The sequence below is a fragment of the Neolamprologus brichardi genome, unplaced genomic scaffold (genome assembly GCF_056152115.1).
Source record: "Neolamprologus brichardi isolate AB-2024 unplaced genomic scaffold, ASM5615211v1 NODE_ptg000031l+_length_7269946_cov_1, whole genome shotgun sequence".
Lineage (NCBI taxonomy): Eukaryota > Metazoa > Chordata > Actinopteri > Cichliformes > Cichlidae > Neolamprologus > Neolamprologus brichardi.
The window spans coordinates 2,789,620-2,814,267 of NW_028270136.1; the positions used below are offsets into that span (position 1 = coordinate 2,789,620).

The 24,648-nt window shown below is 40.1% G+C and overlaps 1 protein-coding gene across 1 annotated transcript; it reads right to left on the reverse strand.

The window, feature by feature from the left end:
- Nucleotides 1-313: 313 nt before the first annotated feature.
- LOC102776086 (M1-specific T cell receptor beta chain-like) lies at nt 314-24,060 on the reverse strand. Its single transcript, XM_087837408.1, has 10 exons — nt 24,046-24,060; nt 22,661-22,663; nt 22,359-22,557; nt 19,680-20,090; nt 18,110-18,419; nt 3,448-3,497; nt 1,401-1,748; nt 1,286-1,309; nt 1,083-1,189; nt 314-360 (listed from the first exon to the last, which is right to left on the reverse strand). Exons 1-10 carry the CDS (start codon nt 24,058-24,060, stop codon nt 334-336), a joined length of 1,494 nt encoding a protein of 497 aa, XP_087693534.1. The 3' UTR covers nt 314-333.
- Between the last annotated feature and the right edge of the window lie 588 nt (nt 24,061-24,648).

Genomic DNA, 24,648 nt, shown 5'->3' on the forward strand with positions numbered 1-24,648 from the left:
TGCTAAAAATAGCTCCCTGCTAGCCATGCAGTGTAGTGAATAATACCTGAAACTGCACCTGATGAGTATACTGTATGTTGTACTGTCAGGCAGAACTGCCTCAGACTCATATATGAAAGAAATAAACAGTTGTGTGTTTAAGGAGTACTTTTATTAAGAAGCAAACTGAGCACAAAGCACTTACACAAACTAACAGAATAATAACTAATAACTGCACAGGATGTCCACTTATTTATATACTAAATGGAAGAAAGTCAAATGGAAAGCAAAGCTTTAGGATACTGTGAATGTTTTTGTTTTCACAGAAAGCAGCTCAGTCGTTCAGCTCAGCTCTCATTTCTCCGGTTTTCTTGAAAACCCCTGTGAAGACAGGAAACACGTTTTCAGTTTACAGAGTCGCTCTTTAAACAAAGGTTTAAACGTAAAGCCTCATGTCTTCAGTGAGTCTTCACTAAATAAACTGACTATAAAGAAGGCAAGCGTCACCTTCCTGCTAATTTTTAATTATCAATCAAGCACAAAGAAATTGTGGATGATACACTAAATGATAACTATAAGAAATCATTTTCAGAGCTTCTGTGGTAATAATGAGCACTGTGTCAGAGTTTTTACATATATTACCACCCACCGGTGCTGAGATTACTGAGAAAATATTATTATACTAATTTTAAAAGTGATTGATTGAGATATTTAATGAAATATACTGCTGGGGATGACTGAAATATGGTCATCGAGAATCTATAAATCTATAAACTTTAAACAACATCAACAACAAAACCCCTCCCTTGTTATTTTAAATGATACCTTTATATTCATTAGTCTGTAGCTCATTAGCTTTTAAAATGTTTTCAATAGGTTTTAATTGTTGAGTGATAGTTGCTAAGAAAAAAGACATATTCAAGAAAAACAGGCTAACTGAGCCGTGTTTTTATGGTGGTCTAACAAATCGATCCTGCATTACATTTAGATTCAGTTTCAGACAGGTTCCTTTGGAGGAAGAAGCACGTGGTGCTGGTAAATTATGTTTCATATAACGACCACTGCTCATGGCACAAACAGGAGCTGGATCGTTTTGGACCAACCTGAAATTTCCACACCAGGATGATCACAAAGAGTCCGTAGATGCTGCTCTTGATGATCAAAACCAGATATGACAGCTTGGCATTGTGGGTGATCTTCAGATACTTGTCTGCACAAAATTGTAAGATTTGTATTATTTTCCCAGCTCAGTATAGAGCAGACACACTGAGTTATTATTATTAATAATATTATTAATAATATTTACTTCTTATTGCTGCAGCTCCTGGATCTAAGAAAAAGAAAAACGATTTCTTTCAGTGAAATCAAGTCAAACTATTTCAGATGATTTTGACACATTTAAAGATTGTAAATGAACGTACTTCGAATGCCTGCGACCGAGCCCACAGAACGAACCGTCTGTTCCCCGTCAAAGAAGCTGACGGTGCAGGTGAAATTCTTGCCTGGTTTGAACCACTGTGAAAACAAGACTCTCAGCCTGCTTGTGATGCGGTAGCATGAACCATTCCAGTGGGCAGAGTGATCGGTGGCGACGCCATCGTTGACGTCCACCCCATCAATCTGCCAGGACACATTAACATGGTCCGGATAGAAATCAGAGGCCACGCACAGCAAGGTCTTCTTGTTTTTCTTGTGTTTTTCATTTTGACACTCCTTTGTTGAAGGTTTAAACACTTTCACCTTTGGTGGCTTAACTGTTATATTTGGTGCTGTGGGACAAAGAGAATCGAATCATTAGAATGCAAACAGTCTCATTATTCCCATTTTGAATACCTAAAGATAAAAAAAGTAACACTTGTAAAAAAAACCTGCTTCGTCATTTTCTTTTGGATTTTTGGATCTTTTGGAAAAACAGCAGGTGATTACTGGGTAAAAAGAAAGTAAAATGAAATAAATAATGGTGTAAGGTGTTAATATGTAAGCTTCTGATGCCACATCTCTTTTTTTCTTTTTTCCAAAATGCCAAATATCGAAAATATCTTAGATATAGAAGACATTTGAAATAAATTTCATGGCACATTGTTTTAAATCCACACCAACGTGTTTATAACTTTGTGATTCTGTCTACACCCAAGTATGAAAAACGACATTCAAACTTTTTACAGCCCTAAACTTACATTAGAACTTCTCAGAGGTTCTCGGCAGTGCAAAAAAAATCAAAACATGCATAAGGTTTCTTACCCAAAACTGTCAGTTTGGTGCCAGTACCAAAGTAAGCAGGGTTGTAGTTTGCCACACTGATATGCAGTGTAGTAAAAATTGTTTGTGCTATCAACAGCTGGAAATGATCTTTTTTTTCTCTTTATGAAAAATTCTAATTTCTCCAAATTTACTCTTCATAACAAAACCGAATTAGACAGATTTTAGGTTTTAGACAAAGTCAGGAACCTTAAATGATGCTACAGTAACTCAACTTACTTACAATTAGGTTTTAATTTATGGACTATTGCATGATAAAATACATTTGTGCCTGTTAAAATGTTCTATTTTTGCACCTTACCTGAAACTGTGAGTTTAGTTCCCAAAGCGAGCCTCGGACTGGGAATACGCAGTCGCTCACAGAGCTGATCAGAATAGCCACAGATAATCTGGGCAATGAGCCAATTCTTTTATAGCTGCAGCACTTATATAATCAGCACTGACACAAGACTAACTTTGTGCTTTAATAGCTTTCACTTTTTAAAAACAGCTTGAATATGTTTATGGCTGATTAATAAAACCACCCAAAAAGCGAAGCACACTTATCACACATTATTTCTATCATATTAAGACGTGTAGTTTGAGTCTTCGCTGCAGATTATCTTACCTAAGACGGTCAGTTTAGTTCCAGCTCCGAAATAAGCCTCGCTGAATGAACACAGAGCTCTCAGACTGTTACAAAAACCTCTTCCTTGTCTCTTGGGGCTCCTCTTTGCAATTTATCAAGCTTTGTCATAGTTTCAGACATTGAGCTTTTCATAGAGATCGACAGTAGTCGACAGTTAGAGTCTGCTAAGGATCGCCCTTGAAACCACGGCAGCAACAGGACACATTTATATATATATAGATATATATATATAAATATAAATATGGTGAGTTTTATGGCTATTATTGCATCACTCATTACCTGAAGGTGTCATTCAGGCTTTTGGGTATTTTGCCATCAGATGAAAAACAACCATTAAATGATATTCTAATTTATATTCTAGTTCTTTCACTTTATTTCTTAACTAAAACAGTCGACCTGGTGCCTCCATTGAAAAAAGCCTCAAAAACAAAACCACCAGCACAGTAAACTGAACTTTACTCCAATCACCTTAAACATGCCGGATTTGCTTTCTTTTTGTACACACAGGCTAATATCCAAATACTTTCCAACATCGACACATTTATAACGCTTCCAAAGGGACGAGCGGACGTTTTACTCACCGAGGACGGTCAGTTTTGTGCCTGCACCAAAATAGGCTTCATAAGTAGCACTGTGGACCAGCTTAATATCAAATAGCACGGAGCTGAACCAGTAATAAAAAGGACCACATTTTTGTAGGTCACTGCTTCAGCCATAGTCTAAACATTGCAAACGTGTTTTTTTTCTCAATAAACAGAAATTGTGAGGCCCCAACTTACCCAGAACAGTTAGTCTAGTTCCACTTCCAAAGCAGGCTTCAGCTCCAGTGTCACATTGAACGCATCCTTTGTGAAAAAGTAACCAAACAGTCCAGAGCAGGCACTTGAAATGAGACTAAATTCCCACTAAACACTTGGAATTTTAGCAAAGGAAATGTTAACACCACCAACTGAGTTTTAGTTAAAAAAAAGATGAGTGAAATAAACTCAAAAGCTGCACTGTGTTTAAAATTTTATTGAATTCCAAACAAATTCCCTCACTAATGATATTTCTGTGCAGTAAGAGCAGGGCTGCCTTGTCAGGTGTTGTCTGCAGAGCTCCTCGCTGTGCATTTTAAATGCAGGAGGTTTTTGTACGGCGGCTCTATTGGTTTGTATCACCGTGCCCCCCCTGTCCCCACAGTGAAAAAGCACTAGACAAAAACCTGACTTCACTTTGCTGCTGTCTTTCCTCCCCCCACCCAGCATCTCCATATCTCAGCCTCCATCTTTCTCTGTTGGTGGATGAGAGCAGCTGTGCAGGCTGCCTGGAGGCCTGAGGTGAGCATGAATGCTGCTATTTCTGTGACTGCTAAGAAAAGACGCACAAAGAAAACGAAGCCCGTGTTTCTATATACAGTAGCTGCACGGTGACGTCTTCTCTGGTCACACCTCTTTATTTCCGCCCAGTCAGTATAAAACTGGAGGATTCAGCAGTTCCACATCATCATTTTGATAATGTTTCCCAAATTACAGTGATTAAACCTATGGTTTGACACCCCTACAAGGCTTTTAGATGAATAAAAAGGAAAGCGAGTATATGATCAAACTTATCAGATATGAAGGAAAACCCTTTCAAAGTCAATCGCAGTCAAGACAACATGTTGTTTGCTTTCTTTTCAGATTGTTCATCCTGACAGAATTACACACACTGCTGTGGAGGCTCAAATTATTCACTTTACTGTTTTCTAACCACAACTAAACTTTTAGATGGAAAATAAAAACATATCAAACATATTAATACTAATGTTTTATTCCTAAAAGTGCCAGAATCCTAAAAGGAAAAAAAGGGGAAAAAAAGGTCTTATGTGATTTTGTAATAAAAAAATATAAACGTAAACGCGACATGAGAAATAAAGTTATGGGACAACTGATAAAACATTTGTTTGTCCTTCCTTAACCCTTTAAGACCTACCATAGAACCAAGACAGCCAGAGCTTATATTATATTTTTACATGCTGTAGAGCCATTTTTGGGAGCATTTCAAGTTGCTATACATCAATACAACTGTTATAGCCCATATTTTAATAATATGTATGCATTAAGTCCATAGTAACTACATAAATTGCAAAAATGTGCAATAAACTACAAAAAAATTGAAAATCATTTTTTTTTTTTTTACATATATTTCTACTTGGAGAAATTTAAGAGGCTTATCCCTCAAAACGTTAAATACAAAAAAGTTGCAAAAAACAGTTTACAACAACAGGAAATTTATTTTGAGTGTCTACATAGTTTTATTTTTGAGATACAGCAATTTTTATATACTGCAGGAAAAACAAAAAACAATCCTATGATGCAAATTTGCAAAGAAAACAGCATGTGCATCAAAATAAACTATTTTAAGCAGTGCAATTTGAGTCCTAAGCATCCCAGAAACTATTCAGAAAAGTATAGAGTCAAACATGACTTATAAAAACACCAGTATAGGCTTTTAAGGTCTACAAGTAAAAAACTACATTTTCCACGAAAATGACATCACTTTCGGTTTCAGGCAGGTAATGGCGGACATGGGAAAGTTCGCGTTGACGTCTGCAGTGTTGCCAACTTAGCGACTTTGTCGCTATATTTAGCGAGTTTTCAGACCCCCTAGCGACTTTTTTGCTAAGAAAAGTCGCTAAAAAAAGACGTGAAAGCGCATATGGCTTTTACTCTCAACAAGCAGCGGGTGCTGTAACGCAGTCAGTTCTTCTTTTACTCTTATGCTGTTTTGTGGATCAGGTTTAAAACTACTCATAAACACACACACAAAGTAACTCCACACCAGAGTGCCTATTTTGGGTCACTTTTGCTGGTCCAAGCCCGGGTAAAGGAGCAGGGTTGGAATGGTGACATTACAAAAAACAATAATTGCTAAAAGAAATTTAATTTGTAGTTCTAAATAAATTCTAAATGCATTTAGGACGTTTTTTGCTCCCTTTATGTCTCTTCCACGATGTTATTTCTCTCTCCAGCAGCGTAGGTTACAATTACATTAGCATGACCAATTATGCAAATTATGTGATGACGTCATTTAGCGACTTCTAGCGACTTTTTGGACAACCAATAGCGATTTTCCTTACTGAGGAGTTGGCAACACTGGACGTCTGTTTCAGTGTGGGAAGTGTTACGAACAGCTGATCGGATCGGCAAAGTGTGTTTCTGGAATATTATGTTTTTGTTCCTGCAAGTGCTTTTTATGCAGTTTTTGCAAAGCTATATGTGGAAGGAAACTGTGACCGAGGACAAGCTGATGGCATAAGATGTAAGTACAACTCCTCTGGTTTCATATGCAAAAAAAATTATTGCGCTAGCTTACGTGGTTGCAGTTCTACCGGGATTTAAAAATAGTTACGCAAAACGGAGCGTGCTGCTCTGACCGGCTTTAAAGGGTTAAAGAATTTTAACAATGATGCAGTTGGACCTCGGTTCATGCTTAAGCACAAAGTTAAATCAGTCTGGTATAACTTTATACATAAATATAATCTGAGATTGGCCCGGCTCATTGAAGGGTCATCATCAGCATGATTTTTCAGACATATGTAACACCAACTTCAGCCAGCAGAGGTCAGGCTGTGATCAACTTGTTCTTAAACAAAACAATGGTGTGCTCAGACAGCAAACACTTAAAGAATAAGAGAAAAAGAAACACAGAATAGCAAAATGCAAGATATGTGGATGCTGAGAAGCTACATTGTACGGGACACTGCTGCCTCTGTTATAGCACCTGTGTACTTATCTAACTGATCAGCTTTGTGGTACTGCAGACACGTCAGCGAACTGAAACAGATACATTTTTATGACTTCATGGATCAGCGACTGCTCCTCTGCTGCTGATCAAGTTTTGCCTCAGCTAAATTTTTCTAGAAAAAGCTCTATGTGGGTAAAACCACAGAACATGGTCCAAGCTGCTTGTACTTTGGATTACCCACCATGTCAGAAATCTAAAAACCACGGAGCAAACTAAAGCTGAAAAACTGATAGCTTGTGACCTTCGATTTGGAAGGCAGCGTGTGGCAACTAGAATACAAATCATGCTCAAAGAGAGACGAGAAAAATAGGGATAAGGATCAGAGATTATTTTCACACTTTAGTAATTTTTGATAAACTGCAAATGTAAATGAAAATATTAGCTAATGTCCCATTTCAGCGTTTTTAATCACGAATTAGTTTATTCATATTGTGAAATGTCTGTCTGTATTGTGCTGAGGTTTGCAGTCAATTACTATGTTGGACTGCAGCAGAGCAGGCTAAGGCTACCTTAGCCCCACCTAACATCAGTTTAAATGCTGATTTGATTCATTCACTAAATAAGACCTTTGCACTAGTTTTATCCGGTCGTTAAGTCTGACGTCACTAGCCGTGTCTGGGACTAAACTCCGCTGCAGGTCCATATATCAAACGATCACTATGGCATTACTGAGAGTTGAAAAACTGTCTAAAGTCTTTCATCTTTAATAAAATGATCAGCGTTCTGCTCTACCAGGTGTAACAATTGAGTTTAACATCCAGGCATCCATGAAAATGGAATTTATGACATTTAACGGAGTTAGAAGTTAGCAGGAAGTTAGCTCGCTAGCTTCTATCTAAATACAATATAGCATGTCCTGACTGCGGGGTTTTGGAAACAAATTAAAACGTACAGCTCTGTTATCACTTCCAACATAAATGAAGACAGAAAACTAAACAGCAGTGACATTTGTAGGGTTACTGAAGTTTGACTAGCTGGTATATAATGATGTGCTACGTGACCGCTAGGGACACAGCTATGTTAGCATAATATAAACAAGCTAACTTTTTTTCCACTCGATAAAAGTTAACGTGAGTGTTCTCGGTGGTCAGGAACAAATGTAATCGCATGGCAGGATGCTGTAAAAGGACCAAACTTCAGCCAGGAGAACAACTGAGATAATCCATCCACAATACGAGGTTAGTCATTCATATACTGCTGCATGGGCTGGGCTGTAGCTACATCCTAAGGTTTTAAAAACTGAGCTTAAATGAATGATTAGCGGTAATAAAAGCAGAGGGAGGTCAACAGTGATCACTGACTGTTTTAGGAGCTTTTTGAGATTAAATAGAAGAAAATACAAAACATTAAACATGTTAACAACACAAAAGCCATATTAAACGCAGACTACTTTAGGCCCGGAAGTAGGATTCGTCACGTCATCACTTAAAGACCGGATAGTATCAAGAGGTGAACGGTTAGGCATGATGGCTCAGGATGTCTAAATCCAAGACGTAGTTTGGTATCAGCAGAGAAAGCCAGCTGATCTCTGCCTCTATGCAAAGAGAAATCTACCACAGAAGAATGAATTGTGACTGAGGATTCCCCCTTGCTAATTTCCACTTTAACCCATAATTGTCGTAATGTACACAATTGCATGTATAGTATAAAGTACTTATTTTATCATAGTATACACAAGCAGGAAGATCATTTCAAAATTGGAGATTTATTGTGAGGTGTAACAGGTATAATTTATACATAAGGACATCATCTACCAGGGTTTCCGTGATATTTCAACTGAGGAGCTGAGAGATTCCTGAGTGGCAGTGAGGGGATGCTGTCAACTTTTATTTCATTTCAACTTCAATTGGCATGCAAACACTGCTGCAGGGACTTTTTCCACACTGTGGAATTGTTTTTAGGCAGACTAGAGCAAATGTAACATGTCTCAGTCACCAGAAGAGATGGTCAGCTACTGTAATCCGATTACTTTTTTTCAAGTAACGAGTAAAGAAAGGGATTACTATTGCAAAAAAGCAATTAGATTATTGTTACTTTCCCGTAAACTCGCAGTGTTACTGCGTTACTAAACTGTGATTTTGTTTTTGAGGGTGTCTCATGACAATGAGGCAGCAACAGACGTGTGCAGATTAACAATGAACAACATGGAGTGCGGGAGAGAGTACGACCATGCAGCGTTTAAAGCTTGGAAGTACTGACATTACTTTGAGTTTGATTCTGTAAAAGTGGCAAAAACATTAGCGTCCGCTGTTAATCTGTGTGGGAAGAAAACTTCTTTCTTTCTTCTACTTTATTTTATATGCTGAAATATGCAGAAAATAGGTTTAAATGTTAAATAATTTCTGCAAGTCAAAGACAGCTGCATATAATTTCATTTTTGTTTAATGCAATGTGCATAAAATTAAAAGATTAAAACTCATAAAACAATTTTAAAAAAGATATGTTTTCATTTGATTCAATTTTATATAATGGATTATGCAGAAAAAACTAGATTTGGGCTGAAAGGTCTGTTGTTTTATTACATATTCAGGTTGCATATCATGTTTTTAAAAAGTAACTAAGTAATAAGGTAAGTAATTACTTTTGAAAACAAGTAATCAGAAAAGTAACATACTCTCTTGGAGAAGTAATCAGTAACTAATTACTCCTGTTACTTTGTCTTTGTGCTGCTGTTATGTTTTTTTTTTTTTTAACTTTTGTGTTTGATTTTTACTTTCAATCAGTTTCGTGTTTGTGCAGCGCCTTTTATGACTTTTGATATCACTGAATGTGTTTTGTCATGTGACTACCTGCAGGTAGGATTTTTGTCTGTGACTGTTTCTGGTTCATATTTATATTTAGTGCTGTAAATATACCAGGATTTTGAGGCATTTTAATGCAAACATAATATGCACAAAAATGGCCTCATGTAATGTATAATGCTTGATTCATTTCAATGTGTAACAAAATATATGAACAAACACAACAGTACATTTAGAGAAAAAATAGTAAAATGATTAAAAACGAAAAGTAAAGTAAAAAAAGTTGGATTACAATTTTCTACAGATTACATAAATAAATAAACAAAATTTCAGACTCATAACAAACAGGATGCTGAAATAATCGATGTATCTTAATCAGGACAGAAAAATTATAGATAAACTGGAAATCTGAATCATGTTACCTTGAAATTGTAACAAATTCAAGAGCCTTATTTTCTATTCTTTTCTTTAAAAATTACGAAAATTAAGAAAAATACTATCATTACATTTCTAAATTACACTTTTAAACAAATAATATACAAATATAACCAAATTGAATATATAATTTAAAGACAAATTCTTAAAGTCAAGCCAAAGCTTTACTAATTGAACACAAAGAGTTTTGACAAAAACAAACATCTGCGGGGAGACTGAGTGAGCTGCTTGTCAGTCGTTGACCTGCTGTGATGTTGGGGTTGTTGATGAGCCACAGAGTGAGTCTGTGCTACTGTGGCAGTCTTGAGGCGCAGTAATACACCGCTGAATCTCCAGGCTCCACTCGCTTTATGTGCAGACTAGAATTACGCACCGCAGGACGTGACATGAAGTACTTTGTCTCATTAAATGGAGCTTCAGTGGTTTGAATACCTTTATTAGTAGAATACGTTAACAGCTGCATTTGCCTAAAGTCTGCGTGTTTGTACCAAAACATGTATAAATATTCATCATTGTCCTGTTCACATTGCAGCGTCGCCGAGTTCTCTCCTTCACGGCTCAAAGTAAAAGGTGGCTGATATATTTTCACACTGCAACAGAATCCTGGACAACGAAGAAAACAAAAAGGTTAATTGAAGGGTTTGGTGTAGAGATCAAGTCAAGTAAAACAAACAAACAAACAAAAACTATTTTCTTACTGGAAAACAGGAGAAGAGAGAAGAGCTTCATGTTCATTAGGGTTCATCAAAAGGAATGTTCACATGCGCGAATGTTTCCTGAGTTTTCCACGAGCGCTCCACCCACAGACACTGAGAACAGCTGCAGCCCTGCCCACGGTGGCGTGGCCTCTGTGGGGAGGCTGCTGACTGCTAATTCAAGTCATTATAAAAGGCTAATTAATTAGCAGAAAACCTTTAGTTCAAATTAATTCCACCTCAAGGTGCTTTATATTGCAAGATAATAAGCACTAAGCCAGAATAATGACAGTAATGGATTTTCCAGAACAGTCTGTGGATACGAACGCTGCTGAGCTGCTGTGGGAACTGTTTGACATACTGATGGTAGGGAGGACGCTCCAGGAAGGCAATCTTGTAGGAGATGTTCCAGGAAGTGTGTGGTTAAATGTCATCAGATTACCTTAAAACAGCAGCTGTAATGTGTAGGAGCTGCCAGACTGTAACTGCTGCAAAAGGTGGTTTTTGAAGTTTGAAGAACGCGTTTATTCATTTATTCCTTTTGAGCAGTATTATATATATATATATATATATATATATATATATATATATATACATATATAATCTTTGTGAGGCAGAGTAACACCATTGCTTTGCTTTTTTTCACTGAAGAAAAACATTATAAAGGGTTTTTTGGTTTAATTGTCCAAAGTACATTGTTGTTGTGCCATGACTGTCATCTCACAGCAAGAACAATTTGGAGATGAATGTGGTGGTCCTCTGCAGGTGCTGATATAAGTGCACTCTGTGGTAAACCTGTGATGGGCTGGTCCTCTGTCTACTCAAACACTTCAGTGCCCCCTCAGTCGCTGCCCTATAGCCCTACTTAGATACGGAGTTAGTGGACTGAAGAATGTCCTTTTCTTTTTCAACCAAATTTCACTTTTCAGCCATTTTCAATGTTATGTGGACATCAAGCAAAGTTTGTTTTTGATGGCTAGGCTTCATTGGAGCACATTCTTCAAGATCGTCTGCTACTGTAGTGTTTGACCCGACACACTGTATTACTTTGAGTAGTGTTTATTGCAAATCACACAAAATGCTTTCTTGACAGGTTTGGCACCCACTTCAGCTTTTCAGATGGTCTCCAGCACTCACACCTCCTTCCCCAGGTCTCAGGCTTCACTCTAGAGGGAGAAACTAGTGGAATCCCAGACACCTGTCCCTCCAGCCTCCTTGGCACTCCCCCCTTGAGCTCACTGCCCTACTGCTCCCCTGAGCCAGAGACGACACCTCTGCCACAACTACATTTTTGTCCAAATGTCCTTTTTTCCCCCCAAGTGATTTATGATATTTTATTTCTTCAAATATGAAAAAAAAAACAAACAGTAGGAGATGTCTTTTCCTTTGTTGCCTTTACTTTATTATTATTTCTGGGACTGTTATTGTAGGGTCTATTTTACAATATAAAGTGCCCTGAGATGACTGTTGTTGTGATTTGGAACTGTATAAATGAAATTGAACTGAATTATTGCCTTTACTTTACCTGCATTTATCTCAATTCTATTATTGCAATTCATTGGAAAGTGGGGTCTTTTATTTCTTTAACTTAACCTGATTCTGTCACGATTACTAGTAGGGGTGCAATGATACACAAAATTCACGGTTCGGTTCAATACTTTGGTGTCACGGTTCAATATTTTTTTGATACAAAAAAAATGTTCATGCCTTTTTAATTTGTCATTTATTAAAATTATAAATATATATTTTAAGTCAAAAGTACAGTTTTTAAATTTAATGTTGCTGAAACAACAAAATAATAAAAAATATATATATATCTGATGGAGAAATCACTCATCTTTGGAAAAGAGAGTTTATTACAGAGAAATGTCTCTTTCCAAAATAAAAGCTATACTATACGCTTCTTCTGGGCTATATTCTCAGCAGCATATTAAACATATCAGGTCCCCATAAGGAGAATCATGTGCTAACGGCTGTCTAAATGACTCGGGTAAAGTTTGTAGCATGCGTGCTTGTTGTTTTTGTCTGCTTCCACTTGTCTTTGCACGAGGATGATGTCGGAGTAAATGTGCAGTCATATTTGTTGTGTTCCCACTAGTGCTGTCAGCGTTAATCTGAAATGACGTTAATGCCATAACACGGCAAATCTCTGTTAACGAGCTACCTCAGATCGCCCCGTGCGTGGGGCTGGACGGCCAACACGTTAACGAGCTAACTGTGCTAACACACTATTTCCCACCCATGTAATTGAGCATTGCTGGCACATCCAACATACTGTTTTACTTTAGTCCATGACGCGCTTACCTTCAGGGTCATACGTCACATGAAAACCAAAATAGTTCCAAACGCCAGATCTGAATGAGGGTGGGGGAGGTTCAATTTGCCATATTGCAACAAGCTTAACTTCTGTCTGCTAGCTTGCCCTGCAGTGAATCTGCGTTCGACTACTCTGCCTAGGCTGCACTGTCGAGCGCAGATCCACTGAGCGCTCAACACAAACAGCACCGTCAGAAGAAAAGTTGATCAAATAAATTTTGTATTGTTCGATACACATGCGTACCGAAAGCACTGTATCGAACGGTTCAATATCCATACGAGTATTGTTGCACCCCTAATTACTAGGTAGGACTGCAGTGCTAGTGGAATATTTACATATGTACAGTGAGAGGGGGAAGAGGGGTCCAGCGATTCCGCTGGCAGGTCCAGGCCTGGAGAACAGACATGCTCACACTCACTCCGCTCGTGAAAGAAACACACTCGGTCCAAAAGATCCACGCTGTGCCTCAGTCACACTCTCATTCATCCAAAAGGGTTCCAGGAAAGGCAGGCTGGGGTCCAGGGAGGTCTGTACAGGGGAGACGGAGAAACAATGATTAGCCAGAGAACCATAAGCACAAGTAGAATACAACAGAGAGCTGGGCTACACTGACTGAGAAGAGTACAATGATCCAGCGAAGCCTTAAATGAGATCAGGGCAATCAGCCAGGATGAGCAGGTGAGCAGATAAAGGATGGGAGATCCAGGGAGGCACAGGTATCCAGACGCAGCCCTTGTGGAGAAGGTGAGTACCACCACCAGAGCAGATTCTCTGTGCTGGTTTGTGTCTGACCTCCTGCTCTCCTCATGTGCTTTGGACAGGTCAACATGGCAGCTCCAAAAACTTGAGTGATGAGAGATGTCGATCTCTACAAAGCTGTTGCAGAAATATGCTGTCTCGCAGAGCATGGCTGCACAGATGGTTTTAGTAAGTCTGTGTCACTGAACCACATCACTGTGTACTGGCAGCGCAGAAATACACAGCTGAGTGTGACAGTTTGACACTGGGGAGGCTCAGAGCTCCTTTCACTCTGGTCTCTCTCAAAATCTCGGTGTGATTCTGAAACGCCGGCTCATAGTCGGGTTTGTTTGTGTCATAGCTATATCCAATTAAGCTCATCGCTCCATAATCCCTTTGCTGGTACCAGAGCATCACGTATAAACTGTCATCATCGTGGCTGCATTGGATTTCTACTCTTTCGCCTACGTTGACTATCCTGGACGGAGGTTGCTGGAATGTCACACAGTTGGCTTGATCTGCAGGAAAGAGATTTAAAATGTGGTTAATACTAGTTGACAAAAACAAGTAGAAAAATTCTGAAGGTTGTTATTGTTGAAGAAAGATTACATGGAAATAAGAGCAGAAAAAAAAGTGTGATTCCAGCTGAACACATCTTCGAGTATGAGACCGACTGCCTAACTTCTCTGCTCTGTGAAGACACGCTTCCTCTGACGTAAGAGCTGAAGAAAAGAAGACGACACTGAGGGACTTTTTGTGAGGGAGCAGTATTAAACCACACCGCTGTGTGCTGGCAGAGTAACAGGTTTGCTGTGGGAATAACCAGAGCTCCTTTTACGTTGTCTTCTCTTTCAAGCTTAAATTCTTCTTTATATTAACCCTCGTAGGTCGGGTCTCCTGTGCCATATCCAAACCCAATGAGGGTCATAGACTGACTGCTTGTTCTTTGCTGGTACCAGAGCATCACAAAGCGGGTCCCGTCATCGTGGCTCACGTTAGAGGTCACGTTCACAATCTGAGGAAGACTTTGATGAAATATGATGCTGCTGACCAGAGCTGTGGATGTTTGGATAAAATTATTACTGCAGTACAAACAAAGAGGACAGTTATAGGTTTATGTATGAGGGAATGTGAAACTTGGAAAGCAGAGGAAGAGAAAGCCAAACGTGTGGAGGAAAGGAGACATTGTGAAAAAGTAATGTTTGCTCTGAGTGACTGAGCTCATGTATTTCTGGAATGGGGAGGTGCTCCCCATCCCCGGCTGCCTCCCTCTTCCTGCTCCAACACACCCACCCACACAAGTAGGGTCTTCGGGTGTGGGTGTGTCACCAGGGCGCAGGGGAGGCATCCCCCCCCTCTGTCCCCTTCTGGCCACCTGTGCCTCAATTTTATTCCACAACTTAGACATCCACATTACTCACACTCTCATAACATATACATATAGGGCCTTGAGGGTGGGCACGTTAATGGCGTCCAGTGGACGGTCTGTGTATTCACCCCACCTCTGGTGCTGGTGCCCACCTCTCAATTTTAAATCCATGTAGACATTGATGGTTCTTGGGAGGGGCCCTGCTATCACCTGCTGCTCTCTGGCTGAAGCACCATGCTCTCCTGTGTTTTAAATGCACCTTAGAACAACACGCAGCAACACTACACATGAGCGAGAGGAGGGAGGTTTGGGGTCTTCACACACCCCTGTTCTCTGCTGGCCATCGGGGCGGGGGGGCTGGAAGGAGGTGTTGGCCATCCGATTGGGATCTGGGATGCGGGGACTCACTGGTGCTGCGGAGCCTGGGGCGGTCTGCTTGCCTCCACCCCGGGGGAAAGGGTAACTTCTCCTGGGTCTAGGTGTCATTTTGCACTCCAGGGGTGAGGGTACCTGGACCCGGGGTATAGAGTTTGTTTGGGGAGTGTGATTGTGTGTACATGTCCATGTATGTCTATCCCTACGTTGGGTGAGCTCTGAGTATTTGTATATGTGTGCATGAGGGTGGGAATGCATGTCTGTGTCTGTGTGTGCCTGTTTGTCTGTGTTTATATGTCAGGTCGGGTCTTAGACTCCACCTCTCTGGGAACTCCCAGGCCCTCCAAAGGCCCATCTCCCCTCACCACACTCCCTGTCAGTAACTGATGCCCTCAGGGGTCGGTGCGTTGGTGGTTCTTGGTGTCCGGGCCTGGGCGCTCAGGTATGTACCAGCTCACTCCCGGTGACTACTTGGCGGGGCCTGGCGCCTGTTGCTCGGTCAGGCCTCTTCCCGGGCAAAGGGGGCCCTCCGGCCTCTGTGCCTGCGGCTCGGTTCACTCTGGCACAGCTGGCTGCCGGCAGAGCCGGCGGGCACACCACTGCAGCCCCCTCTGGCTTCTGCTCCATGGCTACTGGGTGACCCCTCATCTGGGGCTCTCCTCAGCTCTTCCCAGGAGGGTGGCACGATGCACCTCCAGTGGTCCTCCTTGGGCTCTCGCACTCTGGGGCCTCTGGATGTCTGGGGCCTGGATCTCCTCCATGCCTGCTTCATGCCCTGGGGGAGGAGCCATGGCTCTCTACATCCTCTAACAGACCATTACATGGGGAAACCATTTGAATACAAGCGCGCCGACCCACACAAGTGTGCACACGGGTGTTCACTGTTCGTAGACTTAAATCACACCTTTCTTGGCTGCTACTTCAAAGCACATTGTGCGCTGTCTGTCCTGCTTGCTGCACAACAACATTCAATATTTAGTATTTACTGCTGTTTACACTTAGCTAGATTAATGCGATGGTGTTGTGTATAGTATGTTGCTCTGTTGTTTTGCTTGTTTTCTATTCTTTCTCTCTCAACAGGTGATCCAGGAGATTTTTTTTCCCTTTCTCACTGTCCCTCTCCCCTTCTGTTTTTCTTTTCCTTCATCTTTCTTTCTCCCTTTCCTATCCCTCAGTCATGTCTGTCCCGTCTGTAACAACTGAAAATAAAATAAAATAAATAATAACAACAAAGATCGATCAAATGGACCAATACGGCAAGGCCGTGATGATCCACTTGGTAAAGTAAATCCATTGGGTATCCTTGTTGGTCTTCAGACAACAATTCTGACGGCTAAAGAACCAAATGGGACAGGCAAAAAAAAAAAAAAAGGAATGGGGAGGTGCTAATTCATCAACCCTCTATGCTGTGTGCTCTACCTCCACCTGTTGGCTGAATCTAACCCTTAATAGACTCTGGAATCGTTTATTTTGATAAGTGGATCATAGTTATACTAAATGACATTTAGTGGAGATATTACAGCATTTGAACATGAGACACACACACAAAATAACTTTCAGTGGTCACAGGACATAAAAATTGCATCTAAAGAATCTCTTGTCAACTTAACAGAGCTTTTCGCTGAGGTAGTTATACTGCATGGTCTTTTCTTCTCCCACAGATTTCAATTCAGGATTAAATTGCCTGTGTTTTGATGTTTCTCGTTTTTATTAGTCTACAGTGACAAAGATTCCAACTTATGGAAATTGCTTCTAATCCTCACATTGGTTTCCTTACAGCCGTTCCAACAAACAAACAAAAACAGGAAAAACAAAATCAAGTAAAGGCTGCACTTTTGAAGAAAGAAACCGTATTCTGCGTTTGCAGGTGTATGACCAGGAAGACCTTAGTTTAACATATGTTTTATATATAGCACCAAATTGATGGGGTTAAATGCATAACCATGGTACCCATCTGAACTGGCTTGCAACATCCTAAAAGGAAACCCAAACAACCCTCAGAAATAGCACAAATTAGCTTAATCTTTTCTTCATTGTGTGGTGTAGGTGTGAACTAAAAACATTTGAGTTAACAGAGAAATATAACTGTCCTGAGTCGAGATCCAGGAGTCGTGTACTTGGACTAAACATTCCACAGAGGCTAAAGCGCATCAGTGAAAACACAAGGCTCAACCACCAGAGTGTGTCTAGTCTGTTGTGACGTGGAGGGTTTCAGTAACACATTACATACACTGGACCTGCAGAAAGAATTAGCTTCCTTTTCTGTGCTGACCACAGGAGCTGTTAAACTCACACTGAATTGCTGGTTGGACTGATTTAGAAATAATCATTCACTTCTTTTACTGTAAACTTTGAATTCACACAGAATAAAATTGCTGGAGGATGACATGACTTGCCATAGTTATGTTAATATAATACATAAGCACGCACATAATCATTTTTTAATAGACTTTATTTTCACCTTTACAGTTTCCCAAATAAGCATGGAAATTATAATATAGCCCAGTTAGTCTATAAGTAACATTAAAAACTACAAAGAGTGTTGAATGCTTAAAAACTGTTATTTTTATTGACTACCAGAAGCTTGAACCACATCATCATTACCCCTCAGCTGTAAAAGGCTTGTGGGGTTTCGCTTTAATTATATTGTTTATCAGTCTTCACTGTTATGGAGGCTAAACTGAAGCATCGCTGAAGGAAAAAAGCTTCTTATCTCAGTGCTTTACAACCTCATCACATGATACCAGTGGTTTACCATCTGTTAGCAGTTTTTGTAAGAGAGAGGAGCTGCATTCATTACTGTGCTATCTTGCGGCACTAAAGTACTCTGCGCTGTGTTCAGGGTGTCTCGGTCTCAGGATGTGAAGATCCACTGCACTCTCTCCATTTCCACTAACGTTGAACTGACCTACAAATGATGGTTCAATAGTTGGAGACTGATAATACATGAAGCCAATCAGCTTCAGAGCAGTGTCTCCTTTGGAGCGCTGATACCACAAAATAGTGTTAAAGTTTTGGTTTTTATGTTTGCAGGTCAGCCTGACTTCCTCATTCGGCGGCTTCAGGAGTTGCTCTGGAGTTTGAAGAACCTTTATTTCTTTATCGAGGGACACTGCTGTAGAGAAACAAAGAAAAGTTGACAGGTTATAAATTGATGGCATTTCTTTTCAAGGATTCTATTGAGACAACTGCTAATTATAGGATTAGAATAAAAAGTACACAAAATGCAGTTCAATCTGAGAATATGAAGAATTAAAAGAGGGTTTATTGGCTAATTAATAATTAATAATACGGTTAGACATCAGAGAGTTTATAAACCCTATCCCTAACTCTCTCTCTTAACCTCTTTAAATGACCTGTGCTTGTGCGTACATTCCCCTGGACTCCCTATTTAAAATAACAGCTATTAGCAACTTTAATTCCTAATCTTTTAGAAGCTGGTCTGTATTGTCCCGTGTCTTGCTGTCTTGTAGACGGACTCAGAGAGAGGGAAATACTGAAAATCAGAACTAATCACCCTAATGTGGCTGCCTTTCTAGAACATGTCTCTGCTGAAGGCTGACCATGGAAGGGTAACATAATTGGAAATAACTAGTTCAGATGCTTTGCAGCACTTAATTGTCCAATAAAAGATTAACCCTCTGTGGTCCTCATTGATGACAGAATCAGAGACTTTATTTATCCCCAAGGGCCAATTAAGATACAACAGAGCAGCATGACGTTAAAAATAAGGACAGGGCATAAACAGTGAGATAAAAAAATACTTTACACAGTTTTAAAATGACAGTGACTGAATAAGTGAATCAAAAACTATAAGTGACTAACAGTGAATAAAGTGTTGGCAGTATACAAAAGAGTGTCGAGTAGTAGGAAATAAGACCGACAGGAAATAATCTCAAGTCGAACCTCTAAACGATCTATTGGACAACAATAGAAGAGCTCTCTATATAAATAACATAAACTGTTTTTGATATATTTCAGTCACAATGATTTTTGTTACCTGAATGCAAAGACACTGGGGAAAGGACAGCGAGCTATTGTTAGAACTGAGGATTCAGGGTTTAAACAGAAAGTCTGATCATTGGTAAATTACTTGTTGAACACTAATAAAACCATTAATTGAATGCTATTATGAATGCCCAAATTACAAAGTTTTATAGTTTTTATACAAATAGAAAACATGGAAACCACTTCTAAGTCAAAATTCTAAAGGACAGAGAGTCTCTATGAATACCTTTAATGCAGATGATGATGTGTATGAAGAGATGAGACCAGTTCATGTTGAATGTGATAAACCAGCTCGAATCCCAGCTGCCATTTGAAAAGGACTAGAATTCGCTGCATCTGTCAGCTTCTCCAGCGCAGCTCCTCCCACTGTCTGCAAAGGTTTGTGGGCACGTGGTTTGCTGCAGGTGTTCAGGGTCAGATGAAGGTTTTTGTCGAGGAATTTCAGGCTTTTCTGCTGTGGTGGGACTAGAAACTGCACAGAAATAATGCCCGCTGTTTTCAGGGTGCCTGAGTTTGCCCAAGTGCAGGAATGCTTCAACCTCTCCATTTCCACTCACGCTGAATAAGCCCTCATAGGGTTTCTCCACAGTCTGAATTTCTTTATAACTTGTAAAACCAACTAGCTTCAGAGAGGTGTCTCCTGCTGGGCGATGATACCACACAATAGTGTCGTAGCTCTTGACTTTGTGTTTACAGGTCAGCTTGTCTCCATCAGTTATGTTCTTCAGGAGATCAGTCGGAGTCTGATGAACATTTTCATTTTGATTTGGTGATGCCCCTGCAGAAAAATACTAACGTTAAGTCAAATCCTGTCATGAAACTTGCAGCATTGAGCAGACAGAAAGAAATTAAGTAAATAATTACCTTTGATCCCCAACAGTGCAATAATAACTGATATTAAAAAAGTGTTCATGTTGAAAACCACACCTGCTGACTGACAATAACTCTGAGTGTGGTGCAGGAAAGGGAGGAGACAAACAGCATCTCACCACGATGATGAAGTCTCACGTCAGCACCAGCTAAAGTGTAGCCGTCTCATTTAGAATCTAGAAGAAGTTAAAAGTCAAGTCTCATTTTTAGGGGCCAGCGTACTGTGAAAAGATTTTATATTGAGGTGCTCCAAAACAAGTGAATATTGGAATTTTGGTGAAGACTAGAGAGATTTACTGCACTTAATAAATTAAGAGGAAATAATTAATTTTGTCTGACAGAAAATCAAACAAAAAAACAAAGTTTAAACCTTTAAACTTCTGATGTGGATGGGCACTGTTGTCTGCATAGAGCCAGGAATCGAACCACCAACCACCACAACCAATTGGTAGATGACCTGCTTCTATACCCACCCCGTTATAATATACGAAGAACGTATTTTGAATCAAAATTGTTAAAAACAATGACTATTGCCACCGGGCAGCACGGTGGCACGGTGGTTAGCACTGTTGCCGCACAGCAAGAAGGTCCTGAGTTCAATTCCAACATCAGGCCGGGGTCTTTCTGTGAGGAGTTTGCATGTTCTCCCCGTGTTTGCGTGGGTTCCCTCCGGGTACTCCGGCTTCCTCCCACCCTCCAAAGACATGCAGCTTGTGGGGATAATAGGATAATCCAAATTGCCACTAGGTGTGAATGTGTGAGTGAATGTGAGTGCGAATGGTTGTCTGTCCCTGTGTGTTGGCCCTGCGACAGACTGGCGACCTGTCCAGGGTGTACCCCGCCTCTCGCCCTATGACAGCTGGGATAGGCTCCAGTGCCCCCCGTGACCCTGAAAAGGATAAGCGGAAGCGAATGGATGGATGAATGGACAATGACTGTGCATCTCTGCAGAGGTTTCTCTTAAAAGGGAGTTATCCCTTCGCCGTGTGCTTGCTTGGTGGTTTTCCCTGTATTATTGTAGCAAGAGGAACACAATAATTATATATAGTGTGAAAATGCATATTACAAATTAGTTACATTATTTGCAGTGTCCTTCAACCTACCGCCTACTGGTGATGGCCAGAGGGGCCGATGGCGCGATATGGCAGCCTCGCTTCTGTCAGTCTGCCCCAGCTGTGGCTACAACTGTGGTTTGCCTGCACCAGTGTGTGAATGTGAGAGTGAATGAATAGTGGAATTGTGAAGTGCTTTGGGTGCCTAAAAAACCGCTATATAAATGCAATCCATCATTATTAAAACAAAAAAAATGTTGGTGAGTAAAATGAATATCTAGTAAAAAGAAAATGTAAACATGTAATCTGCCTTCAGCACACGTCTCACCCTCTTGTTCACATTTAAATATGTATAAGTATCTGTGATCAGAAAAAAATAGAATATCTTATAAGATAAGAAGCTTATTTTCATGTTATTGCTGTGTCATGGTACTTTTTCCATTGGCTGAACAAAATGATTTTTTTAAAACATTCAATTGCTTGGAGAAAACGCCAATTTGGAGTCAATCCCCATCAACTGCTAGAGATGGCCTAGAATGAATATCAAAGCAACCAAGTTTTATTTGGTACAACACATTACAAAGTATGTTAAAATGAAATCATTGAACAAATAAATGACTTTTTACTATTACTAACTGATTTTGCACTGTCACATTTGTTTCCACAGTATTGCCCCAGTTATGTAAATTTCAGTCTCAGCTGATTCCAACTCATTATTTGGTTAATGCGTGATAACTAAATAGTATCGTCACACACTATTAGCCCGCCGTAGCCATGTTAGTGAGGTGTATTAGAAAGAGCTGTCAGGAGTTTTTCCAAGGAACCCTATGAATGCTGCAGGAAACACACACCAACCTTGCTGCTGTATTTCTGCACAACATCTTAGTTAAAGAACAGCCTGACTTAATAGGACATAAACCCAAATGAGAGCCACAGAAACAGGTGCCTGCTCCTCGGTGCCATCTACAAATCGATCAGCACTGGAAGTCTGTGCTTTGGGGTTTTTGTAAATACCAGAAAGATTTTGTGTCACCGTGCAAAACGAGCTGCACAATAGTACACTGCACTGTCCTGAGCTCCTGTCAACCGGATTATTAGTGAAACATTTTTTATATCACTTGTACTAAGATCTCCACTGATCTTGAAATTCTGTTTATATGTCTCTTCCACTGTGACATCCCGATAGTTGATATATCCAATGCATTTCATATCTGTCTGGCCAGCTGGCTGTTGGTACCACAGCATCACTCTGTATTCAGTTAGATTGTGGGTGCAGACTAGCTGCACCATGTCATTGGGCTTTTTGATGAGAGCAGGGGGAGTCTGATGGATACCCACACAGCAATCTGGAGAGAACACAAGAACATTTCTTCTTATTATATATTATTTGCAATGAATAAATGAGAGAAGGAATATGAGTCAGTACCTGCTAGAAAAAAGAAAAAGAGAAAGTAGATCATTTTAATGTCTTCTATAATCGAGAGCTCCTCCTCAGTTTTGTCACATCAGCTTGTGTCTCTGAGGTCTGAGGAGGAAAGAGGATGAAAGGGGTGTAGGTAATGCACAGGATGACTCCACCTCCTAACATGTGAATGGTCATCTGGTTCTTGGTTGTTCCTTACTGTTTTTTAAGATGAGAACACTTTAACATATTCTTGTGTACATTTTTATATCAGGTGTTGGTATTAAACTAAAATTACACTAAAAAGATTACAGCCAAATGTTCTGAAAAGTAAGAATGGCTCCACCATGTGGCATTTCACAGCATAACTCTCTCTCTCTCTCGATGCATATATATATATAAAACAACAGCAGGAACCCAATGCAATGGACTGAAACAGAGAAAATATCCACTGAGTGGCAGTTTCCTGGGGTTTTCCTGGGGTAGCAATTAACCTCTGTTAATGCCAGAGGTTCTGAGCTGATGGGAAGGCAGTCGTATATCAAATAACCACTTGATAAAATCAAGATATGCAGAAGAGCATCTCTGAATACACAACATGTTGAACCTTGATGTAGGTAGATTTACAGTGGCAGAAGACCACATCAGATGCCGCTTGTGTCAGAACAAGAAAAAAAGGCTGGAATCAACCAAAAATACAGGCGGCTGCCAGAGCTACCCCTCAGCATAGCTAGTAGATGCAAATCCTATAATTAGTATTAGAGAGTATCAATCCCACCCAGACTCTTTGGAGGAGGTGGTCTTGATACAGTTCCAAATCAACTCTAGAGTGGTTCATTTATGGCATGAATTTGATCCAACCTCAATCCAAACGAACTATCGGGTGGACATTGTGTCACGGCGAGTGAAGTGAGCCGTGTGGAGATAATGAAGTAGGATCCAAACGCAGGCACTTGTAAAGGTGTGAAGGTGGTTTATTGAAAGTAAAGTACAAAATAGAAAAACGGCAAACTGGACTGCAGACTATCTGAAGTGGGAACAACTAAACTACGAAACACGAACCAGGACACGAACATGAAGAAGGATGGGTGGAGGTAAGTGATGACGCAGCAGGGAGAACACACGGATGAAACATGATGGATACACAGACTTTCACAATAAAACAGGAAACAAGAAACCACTAAACAAAGAGGCAGACAGAATATAACACATGCAACTCAAACAATACATGAAACAACAAATCCTTAAACACGGATGAACAGAAACATGGAACTCTAATAATAATCATCATCACAGCATCAGAGAAACAAAACAATCATTCAAAAATAAACCAAAACATAAGAACTCAAAATGCTGCGTCGAACCTGACCCAGAACTGTGACACATTTCAAACTTCCGTGAAACATTACCTTGATCGCCCTCATTACCTCACAACAAAGTCCAAGAATGACAGTTCGTTAACAAATGAGGGAAAAATCAGACAGTTTCCCAATATTCAGTCGTCTTTGTTGAGTTTTGGTATAGCCTGGCAGGTATCTGCATCGGTGTGTGAGCTGACAGCACAGAGATACACACCACTATCACCTGGCTCCAGATGTTTCACTGTGAAAGCTCCGCTCTCACTTACAATCTTGTTGGCTGAATATTTTTCTTGACTAAAGTTTCCAAAGTCCGGGGCTTGTAAGGCAGCATGTGGACAATCAACCTGAAGCTCCCCCCTGGTAACTGCTGAAACCAGTACATATGGTAATAACTGCCATGCAGATTGTGATGGCAGTACATCTGGGCAGAGTCACCGGTTTTCAGGAGTAAGGAAGGGGTCTGTGTGACATCGTTAGTCCATATAACAGCTGGAACCAAGCACATGAACAAGTATTTTTTAATGTGAACTTTAGCAATATATGTGTTTTAAGAAGAAAAAGATACATTTCTGGGCGTAAAGATCTTAAAACGATACCTGCAGTACAGAGGAGAGAAACAGTGCTGATGATAAATGGTGACATCATTCTCAA

Coding starts and splice junctions, on each gene's coding strand:
- LOC102776086 (XM_087837408.1), bottom strand. Junction 18,420..19,679: donor CCCACAAACCTTTGCAGACA/GTGGGAGGAGCT, acceptor GTTTCTCTACAG/CAGTGTCCCTCGATAAAGAA. Junction 1,749..3,447: donor CACAAAACTGACCGTCCTCG/GTGAGTAAAACG, acceptor TTTGTCCCACAG/CACCAAATATAACAGTTAAG.